Here is a 10562-nt window from a genome sequence, read left to right as displayed (position 1 = left end):
ATACGTACACGCCATAGCAATATCACAACCTGTAACGGGACAAAAACGTGTCTGCTACATACGTACACGCCATAGCGATATCACAACCTGTAACGGGACAAAAACGGGTCTGCTATATACGTACACGCCATAGCAATATCACAACCTGTAACGGGACAAAAACCTGTCTGCTATATACGTACACGCCATAGCGATATCACAACCTGTAACGGGACAAAAACGTGTCTGCTATATACGTACACGCCATAGCGATATCACAGCAATATAGACATACATAATGATGGTCTTCAGGTAAAGAGTAGTGATAGTTTAGGATTTAGTATTACTTTTAGTACTATTATGTATGCATCAATTATTGAGAAAAAAAAAAACTTTCCCCGATGTGGGGCGAACTCGGGATTATATATGATATACCAGGTAAGCATAAGCATTTTGTCCAATTGATTGACAGAAGCATACTCTTTTCTTGCTGTAGTGAATTGTCAGTGGACTCTCGAAAGAAATATAGGGGGCTGGTGAACCAAACCATTACAAGACCAAGATCAGCAAATGTCTTATTTTGTTTAAACCCCCGATATCGTACTCGTGGTACAAATCATACCTTGACTATCCGTCATTCTGACAGAAGTGTAGGTGGCAGTGCGGCCCACAGCCTCGGCTATGTAGGAGATTTGTGCCACATCTGACAGCAGAACAAATTCTTTGAGCGTGGCTATAGCGGTATCACTCCATGTCGCTTCTCCAGGTAGGGCTACTATGCCATCAAGAACCAAGTGTACTCCCTACCAACGGAACAGATATATACATTAAAGGTAGTTACCTGATGGGTGGAAGTGCCAGTAACCATAACACCACACTAAAAGTTATGTGACATAAAGACAACCACCCCACCACAACTCCACTCCCATGATAGGTGGAAGTGCCAGTAACCATTACACCACACTAAAAGTTATGTGACATAAAGACAACACCCCACCACAACTCCACTCCCATGATGGGTGGAAGTGCTAGTAACTATATTTTCTAGTTAAATTGTCTAGTCCATATCTGGGTAACTGTAAGTGCTACATGGATAATACTTGCATCAATGATGTCACTAGGGAAACTCTACTGAACTCATGCTGCTGATACTGAATTTGACCTATATCTTACTTTTTACAGACTTCCTTGCTATGTGCACCTCAAATATCACGTTAAGAACATGTCTGAAGTCCATATCCGGGTAACAATAGGTACTATAGGACTAACACCATATCCGGGTAACAATAGGTACTATAGTGCTAACACCATATCCGGGTAACAATAGGGGCTATTAGGCCAAACACCATATCCGGGTAACAATAGGGGCTATTAGGCCAAACACCATATCCGGGTAACAATAGGTGCTATTAGGACTAACACCATATCGGGGTAACAATAGGTGCTATAGGACTAAGACCATATCCGGGTAACAATAGGTGCTATAGAGCTAACACCATATCCGGGTAAAAATAGGTACTATAGGACTAACACCATATCCGGGTAACAATAGGTACTATAGAGCTAACACCATATCCGGGTAACAATAGGTACTATAGGACTAACACCATATCCGGGTAACAATAGTTGCTATAGGACTAACACCATATCCGGGTAATAATAGGTGCTATAGGACTAACACCATATCTGGGGAACAATAGGTGCTATAGGACTAACACCATATCTGGGTAACAATAGGTGCTATAGGACTAACTCCATATCCGGGTAACAATAGGTGCTATAGGACTAACACCATATCCGAGTAACAATAGGTACTATTAGGACTAACACCATATCCGGGTAACAATAGGTGCTATAGGACTAACAATCACATCAATGATGCAGCAAGGGTCATGTTTCACATAAGGAAATTCTAGGTAATGATGAGAGCTACATTGATAATAGTTGCATCAAAGAAGTAGCTTAAGGCAATATTCAATTGCAACAAGCTCAGGATAGGTTGGTTTCTTTATTGTATGTCTACCGGTTTCGCCCGAACATGTGGGCTTCTTCAGGACCGAAGTAGCTTGGGTCAATATACTGAATGCATGTTACAGGTGCTGAATTTGACCTTCATTACATTTTTATACTTATATGACTTCCTTTACATTTGTTAAGTCCATATCTGGGTAAATCTAGGAGCTACATGGATGAAATTATTCAATTAAAACCTAAAAATGAGAAACCAAAATAAGTGTCAAGAATCAACGCTTGCTTAGGCTCCGACTCCAATTTCTATAACCTTTGGGTAGAATGATTAGACTATATCAGAGCAAATAAACAGACACCAAATTTCCCAGTCAAAGGAAAGTGAAATACACAGGAAAAACTTTTATAAGTTGTGCTAAAAGTGGTATCTGATGAAATGGAATTGCGGATCAAAACTGAATGCTAAACAATGTAAAAATCATTACTAGTGCAACGTTTCCTGATTTAGATCGACGTACAGTTAGAGGTTCAGACTTCATAGCCAAGTCCAGCTCCTTCATTTGTGATAATGACACATTCTCCTTGTTGCCGAATTCTACGTAGGTAACGTTGACAGTTCCATCTTCTCTAATCGAATCGACACGAGCACGGTACCAGCCAGCATCTTTGGCACTGTATGCAGCATACATCTCACCCAGCCTGACGTCTGTCACAGAGCTCAGTTTCGTTTTGCTAATCTGAACAGGTACAATAAATATTCCAAATAATTACAATGAAAGTTCTCAATGATTACAATGAATGGTACTAGGGATGTCGCAATATATTGGAAATCCAGTGTTTATATTGTAATACACAGGCATATTGTATCATATCCCTATACAAAGATGAATTATCACAGTATTTTTATGAATGATAAGTGTTTTAACTTTGCAAATTACTACATATTCTAACTGATATTTCAATATCCATACACAGGCTATACTAGTGTTGGAAATCAGATTAAATTTCATACATGATGATTGGTTTAAACGAAAATCTTAAATCTGTGTGATCAATATGAAGATATATGAATCAGTGGATAGCATTCCGACATCCTTGTTTTGTTTATATTGAACACCTTTTTCTAACAATAATATAGTGGTATGTATTGAGAAAAAAAAAGGCAAGGAGAACTAAAAGAACCAGTACTATTTGATCTTGCTTGGGTGATTTTGCTAATATATATATTTTTTTCTCATTTTGGTTAATATTATACTCACCATTTCATTGAGTTTATCTGTGATGGACATTCCATGTTTGATCTTATCCACATTGCCTTCCTGTACCCAGATTTCATCAGGACTTGACACATCCATTGTCAGCACCTACAGGTATAGTTAAGGTCAGCACTAATGTAATATCACAGAAATGGTATAACAGGGGGCACCTACAGGTATAGATAAGGTCCGCCCTAATGTCATATCACAGAAATGTTATAACAGGGGGAACCTACAGGTATAGTTAAGGTCAGCACTAATGTAACATCACAGAAATGTTATAACAGGGGGAACCTACAGGTATAGTTAAGGTCAGAACCAATGTATTATCACAGAAATGGTATAACAGGGGGCACCTACAGGTATAGATAAGGTCCGCCCTAATGTCATATCACAGAAATGTTATAACAGGGGGAACCTACAGGTATAGTTAAGGTCAGAACCAATGTAATATCACAGAAATGTTATAACAGAGGGCACCTACAGGTATAGTTAAGGTCAGAACCAATGTATTATCACAGAAATGTTATAACAGGGGGCACCTACAGGTATAGTTAAGGTCAGCATATTGTGTATCAAATTAAGTGCAAAAAAATAAAATAAGGGAACCAAATTTTCATTCAAAGTTTTTCCTATTTTTTAAAAACTATTTACCACTTGCTTGGACCTGTTTATTTATTTATAAAACAGAAATATTTTAACAGACGATGCACTAAAATGTATTACACAAAGAACACTTCTGTTGGATCATATCTTATTTATTTCATCTTTATTTTTTTCCGTAATTTTCTTTCTTCATAAAAAGTCCATCAGGTATTGTTTTCTTTTCCGAAATCATTATCAACCGTACAGTTGTGCGGGAATGAACAGTATCTTGTGCATAGTTTGTGCTCAGCGGTAGTACAGGGATCCTTCAGGAAATCTGAAACATTTTTTAGTGGCCAGTATCGATTTACTTACCAGCACTTTTTCATTCAGAGGAAGTGAACTATAGGCAAGAGGTGGGCTGAAACAGAAGATAAATGTTTTAACACCTTGTCAAGATATCTACAGGTGCTGAATAATTGTATCCAAAGTAACAATTTCTGACCACAAATCCTAACCATACGGAGCCACAGGACTTGAAACGAGGAACATCAATGGAATGACAACATTGACAACTGGACAAATATGTCCGCACAAACATGATTTATTTCAATTAAATTCAACAAAGCAGAATTTAGAGTTCTCGTCATCTTTGAAAGTTTGAAATGAACTGAAATTTAAAGTGTTATATGTGACTCAAATAAAATCACAACCATTGGATTGGGGTTATTAAAAGATTGCTATGAAAAATCTCAAGACTGATCAACTTGAGTCATTGTTTTATGAACATAAGTCCTTACCTAGAGGAAACAGCTTCACTGGCCAGTGTCGACTCTTCAGGAACTTTAACAACTCCAGCTTTCACAAGCTTTCCTTGGACATCTTCACCTATTGGGTTTTTAAAGAAATAACTTACAACAGTAATAATCTGAATTCTTCCTTTCATATACCTGGTCACACACTTTCTTTAAAAGATTATAATTCATCAGATATAGGTCTTTACCTTGATGTAAGGATAACAAGTACAACACATGCAAAGTTTGTACTTTGCTGCCAAGCCTGCAGATTTGAAACTCAACTTTAGAATAGATAAAACTAGAAGGGATGCATTTTGCAATACAGCTTTACATAAAAGTTGGATTTCTTTTAGGATACAAATGCTGTCAAGTTGTTATCTTTCAACACAATTTATGTGCTTTTCTCATGCGTAAACTGTATTCACTGAAATCTGTCAAATGATCATGGATGACAAATGTCTGGTTGGCCTTCTGTATCCATAATCAGTTTAGAGTAGGGACAGTGAATGACAGGTCTCCAGTTAATTCATTCACCCCTGAAGACACATTTGAACTCTTACAATTCAAAGGTTGGAATAGTTCATTATGAAATTTCAGGTGTGAATGAGTTAGGAGTCCTTGTATTCAATTGCCTCACTGATCTTTCTCTTCGATCAGTTGTCTACGATAACATAGGCTATCCACGGTCATATGACAAATGTCAGCCAATAATATTCAGTTGAGAAAAACAGAATGCACTGTCCCACTTCCGAAGCTTTTTTGTTGTGTATTTTTCCAGATTGCTTACATTACTGTTTTGTAAAATAATAAAACAATTGTAGCCTTTAACTTCGGTCAATACCTGGATTTATCGACCAGAGAAAAGAAATATTGACCTCTGACTGCGTCCTCGGTCAATATATCGTTTCTCGGGTTGATAAATCCAGGTATCGACCTCAGCCAAAGGCTATAATTGAATGATAAGTTTTCTGTCCAAAATGTTGTGAGTAATTGTTTTTGCAGGCAATCGCCCCCAGAAGTGAGCCAAATGAGGCTAGTCTTTCCCCATTAACTCCTTTGAAGGTTGACAGATCTGCTAAATACCTAGTAATGGATAAAGACACATACACAATGCAACAATTATTTTAGGTATAATAATCAACATTTTCTAACTTATAATAAAATAGAAATTTTCAAACAATGAAACTTCAGAAGTTGGAATTTTAACAAAAAGATGCGATATCTTGACCAACTATTCCCGAAATCAGACTAGTGAAAGTTTCCCTAAATACCCCGAAAAAACAGTAGTAAATGACAATCTAAGATTAATCTTAATGTAGTAATACACACAACTACAACATTTTTAATACTACATGTACCACTAATCTACATTGACAGGATACACAACAAAGAATTCTTTTAATATGCTAATTTACGAAAAATAGAGAACAACTATAATTATGAATATTGTATTCTGAAAGATCGTCTTGGATGTAATTATAATTCCAACTGACCGTTTCCATCCAGCATGTCGACTACATAACAGTCTCCTTGACCAGAGCGTGCCTTTATCATATACGCCACCCCTGAGGCCATTGTTGGTGGTATGAGGGACAAGAGCACATCGACAGCCTCTCCCCAACCTTCCTTCTTTGGACTCACATCTGCCAGGCTACACTTAACAGCCTATAACAAACATTTTTTACCAATTAATGATATTTCATTTATTTAGAAGTTTTGGTAAAAATATACGATAATCTTACTTCAAGGCTTTTTGTATTATTTTTTTCCTGTACAATGCATCAATTGACGACCAGTAATTTTAAAGTCTGATAGATATTTAAATATCTGCAACACTCTAAACCTTTTTTGTATTTAACTTAATTTGTAAAACATATTTGTATTAAACATTTGAGACCACACAACCGCTATTAGATCAAGTAATAATGGTGCACGTGGCTGGCCACTGAGGAGCCACATAAAGTACCATCTCACTGAATATCCAACCTCCGACATAGCATGGTGACATCTCCGCCACCCTACTTCCATCAGATCAGAGTCACATAGTTCTGACAACTCTAAAATGAATTTGTTTTGTTATAAAAAATACATTTCCTGCACTCTCACTATTTCAAACCCTAAAACTCACCAAAGCAGGCAGAGTCGTCATACTATCTTGCAGTTGGCGCAGTTTGGTGATTGCCACGGTTTCTGTGTTTCCGTAGTCTAAGTAGGTGACTGTGACCATGTCGGACCCCTGTCTGCCATCCACCTTGGCTCGGTACCAGTTACCGTCCAGACTGAACTGGGCCGAGTAGACATCCCCTACCACTGGGGAGGCTACATGTTCACTGGTCTGGTCGTAAATCTGGAAGAAATCAGATTTCAGATTTTACTTTTAAGTTTTGGTGAAATTTGTTTTACATCCTATACAGAAATTTACAGATCTGTAAAAAAAATTACTGTGGCATTCCTATGAACTTATGGTCTAATCAAAAACATTTTATACAGTATAACATTCAATACCGAGGAGGAATAAGTTGAATACCAACGGATAATTTCTTGGATGTTTTGGGGATTTCCAGCATGTTTACTGTTTGTTGATCATATAACATTGGTGGTGAATCAGATAATTTAAGAACATTTTGTGTTATTTTGGCTTTAAATATTTGTGCATGCTTTTTTTTATCTAACAGGTTCTATGTGTTCTGCCTGATTAAGATAATCAATTCCTTTTCAAAAATTATGATGGGGGAAAAATGCCTGTATCTCCTTGGAAATAGTTTCAGACTTCTGTATCATTCATATGAGTGATGTCCCCGACCCATTATACCAGTAATAGATAATGATGTTTTTGTAGGAAATTCTTATATACAATATCCTTACTATTTCCTAACAAAACATGAATATTCAGATAATTTATACCTTTTTTCTTGGTCTTGATTTGTCTAAGATAAGTGAGTTATTCATATCTAAATCATGCTAAAATAAACATTCAAGTCAGGTTTTCATTTTTTGGGGGGAGCATATAAAGTATATTAATCACCAGAAAAATAGAACAAGAATTATTACTTGCAATAGCAATCTGTACTTAAAATTCAGTGTTTGTTAAGGAAGTTTCCAGCTAATTGGAACATCAAAGACAATGGTTTTCTGCATAAAAATTTGGACGTACTGTTTTCATTTCATCCATGAGAAGGGTCAGAGCCTGGATGTTTTCTTCATTAGGTTGTTGTATCCATATGTTGTGTGGGTCAATCACTTCTGATACCCAAACCTGATAATCATAAGATGTGTAATTACATACATGTACTGGTGCACTAATGTGCATTGATGCCAAGGTTAATTCTGAAGCACTAACCACAAATCAAAGTACTGAAAGTACTGTAAGCTAAGGCAAAAGATATTATATATATTATTTTTGAAATGGAGAACAAAATAAAGACGAAGTTCTCATCATATTGTACAGAAGGATTTACTGTTAATTTGTTATTAATCATAGTTTTATGTAAAAGTGTACCACTGTGAAGTTATTCTTCTTGTGTGCACAGTATATCTTTATAGGTTTGCCAGAAGAGGGGTACCAAGTTTCCTCTAGAATATATCATTTTAAACCTTTGGATAATTAATTTGCATAGGAATTAGGAATTGCTTCCCTTTGTCAGTACAATGTATTTCATAGAACATTAAAAACTGAAACTGGCATTTACCCCTTTGACCAATACCTGATTATTTTAAACCATTAAATAGATTATGCACAGATTGTGTTCATCTTTGAACTTTGCCTTTGTTGTTGAATAAGATATCAACCAAGTTTCTTCAGAATCTTGCCTTATCTGACAAAGTTACTTGGCAAAAACCATTGACCAATCAGAGTACAGTATGCTAATTAATTATGCATGGATTTCACTCAACTTTGAACTTATCGTCTAAGTTTGTATATTGATCAATATATATTCAAGCAAGTTATCTTGTAAAGTGTGGACATCGACCAGCGTATGCATGCTTTTTAATACGTGTGAATTTTGTTCAAGTTTCAATTTTTCATCAGTCTGTGTATATTGTTACAGAACAATATTTATAAGGATGTTAACTTGCTGAAACTAAATTGTGGATAGACAAGTGAATGACTGCTACCCATACATTTACAAGTCTCTCAATAATTTTGAAAAGCTTTTAAATACAGTGTTTTACATATTCACTGCAGTGAAAAGGTCTCTTCTTATGAAAAATGGAACTATTTTGAATCTGTGTTCCTAGGAACAAATAAGATAAAAAGCACTCTAATACAATATGATACATTGTTGTATGTTTCAATATTGCATAAGATAATAAAATATAAACATACATGCTCACACACACACAAGATTAGAAGAGTTACATTATTTTCCCTCTATTTCCATTGCATAAATTCTTCACAAAGAAAACAACAACTTTATAGCATATGTTCAGCTTTATCATCTTCATAGGCTAGCATTTGAAATAAGATGCACATATTAATTTCAAATACATTTTAAAAGAGTACTGCAAATGTACCAGCTAGAACACATACTATGTTATTACAGTTGTCATGATTGTTGGTTTCAGAACTGATAGCATTGTGCAACAAATGTTGACAACAGGACTTATTGAAAGTTGAGGTTGCTTGTGTATATGCAAACAGGTAGTGCATGATTTAATGTTGAGAATGATGGATCAAGGTTTATAAAATTTGGTTTGAATACTTAGTTAGGAATGCACTGACAATTTCTCTGTCACATGTACATGAACAGGTTGTGAAGCTGTAGCCTTCACCTTGACTGAATGAAATTGACCTTAAAACTGTCTTGAACAATTGATGTATGAAATTTAGAAATGAAGTTTCAAGAAATATGGTTGAAAACTTAAGAAATAATTGCTTTCATTGACATTGATACAATCTTGTGTGCTATCCCTCTCATATATCACACAAGATTTAATATCAAATGTTGGACACAGTAAAATCGAGCGAAGTTAACAAATATCAAGTTACATATTATAACTTTTATTTTATTTTATTGATATTGATCATAAGCATTGTTAAAAGTACAATGTATACCAGGGATCTTACATTTCTTTTACTGCAGAACATTTGCGTTGACTTTTAATTCACTGGACAAAAACTAAAAGGAAGCCATGACCAGTATTTCTATCTTTAAAAACATACTTTTAATGTTTTTCCAATTTGCTCCCACCACCCATAGTGTTATATTGATCAAAACAAACGTAGTTTCCAACATTTGTGCCCCTAGTCAGTAGGGGCTGTTCAATCACATTCATCAGGATTTCAGCATCAAGTAGGGGTGTTCAATCACATTCATCAGGCTTTCAGCATCAATATTCACAGATTAAATTTGTCCCAAGAAAAGATCACGGACTTTTCCATTAAGGAAAAGTTTGCGAGGAAGCATTTGAACTACATTTGAACTATTCGCTGATGGAAGAATCTGTGTACTCGGCTTTCATGTGTCCGAGAGAAAATGATTTAGTCAGAGGTTCCTCCTCTATAAAGTAACTGACAGACTTCAAAATGTCATGTCACTGTTGGTACAGTTCTTGCAGCCTTTTGAAAAAGTTCATGAAGTCCTCAAAGGTATGAGAGAGTTGGTTCAGTTCCTATTTCTCATCCTCCTTTCTCCCATCAATAACCATACCTGTCTGTTGTAATATTGATTGCTTTTTCCGCCTAAAATAGAACATAGTTACCATATAATTTCTGCACCAGCAATAATGTTTAGAGACAATATTCAAACAAATAGGAGGCATAGCAATATGAGCTTGTATAGTGAGAAATAAGGCATTAAAGCTGCAGAGTTCAGTAAAATGTTTCAAAAACATTTCAATAAGTCAATCTCTTTGGTAGCAGAACTAAATATAAACAAAATGTACATTAAATTCAACTTATAACAGCACATCATATGGGGGCTTAAGACATCTAATTCCTTAGGTGGTAAAACATGTGTACATAAAAAGGTACCAG

At 35.6% G+C, this 10562-nt stretch overlaps 1 protein-coding gene across 6 annotated transcripts in view; it reads right to left on the bottom strand.

The window, feature by feature from the left end:
- LOC110452511 (tudor domain-containing protein 1-like) overlaps positions 1–10562 on the bottom strand; it is a 49397-nt gene that overhangs the window by 14371 nt on the left and 24464 nt on the right. For all 6 annotated transcript variants that reach the window (XM_021501131.1, XM_021501096.1, XM_021501087.1 and 3 more), the window contains 8 exons: positions 7740–7841; positions 6714–6932; positions 6079–6250; positions 4589–4676; positions 4164–4209; positions 3207–3311; positions 2466–2684; positions 602–782 (listed from right to left, as the gene is read on the bottom strand). In XM_021501131.1, coding sequence (XP_021356806.1) covers positions 602–782; positions 2466–2684; positions 3207–3311; positions 4164–4209; positions 4589–4676; positions 6079–6250; positions 6714–6932; positions 7740–7841 — 1132 coding nt within the window. The remainder of the gene's footprint in view (positions 1–601; positions 783–2465; positions 2685–3206; positions 3312–4163; positions 4210–4588; positions 4677–6078; positions 6251–6713; positions 6933–7739; positions 7842–10562) is intronic.

This window comes from Mizuhopecten yessoensis, unplaced genomic scaffold (assembly GCF_002113885.1).
Source record: "Mizuhopecten yessoensis strain PY_sf001 unplaced genomic scaffold, ASM211388v2 scaffold757, whole genome shotgun sequence".
Lineage (NCBI taxonomy): Eukaryota > Metazoa > Mollusca > Bivalvia > Pectinida > Pectinidae > Mizuhopecten > Mizuhopecten yessoensis.
The sequence above is the reverse complement of the archived record's forward strand: the minus strand, read 5'-3'. Positions and strand labels throughout refer to the sequence as shown.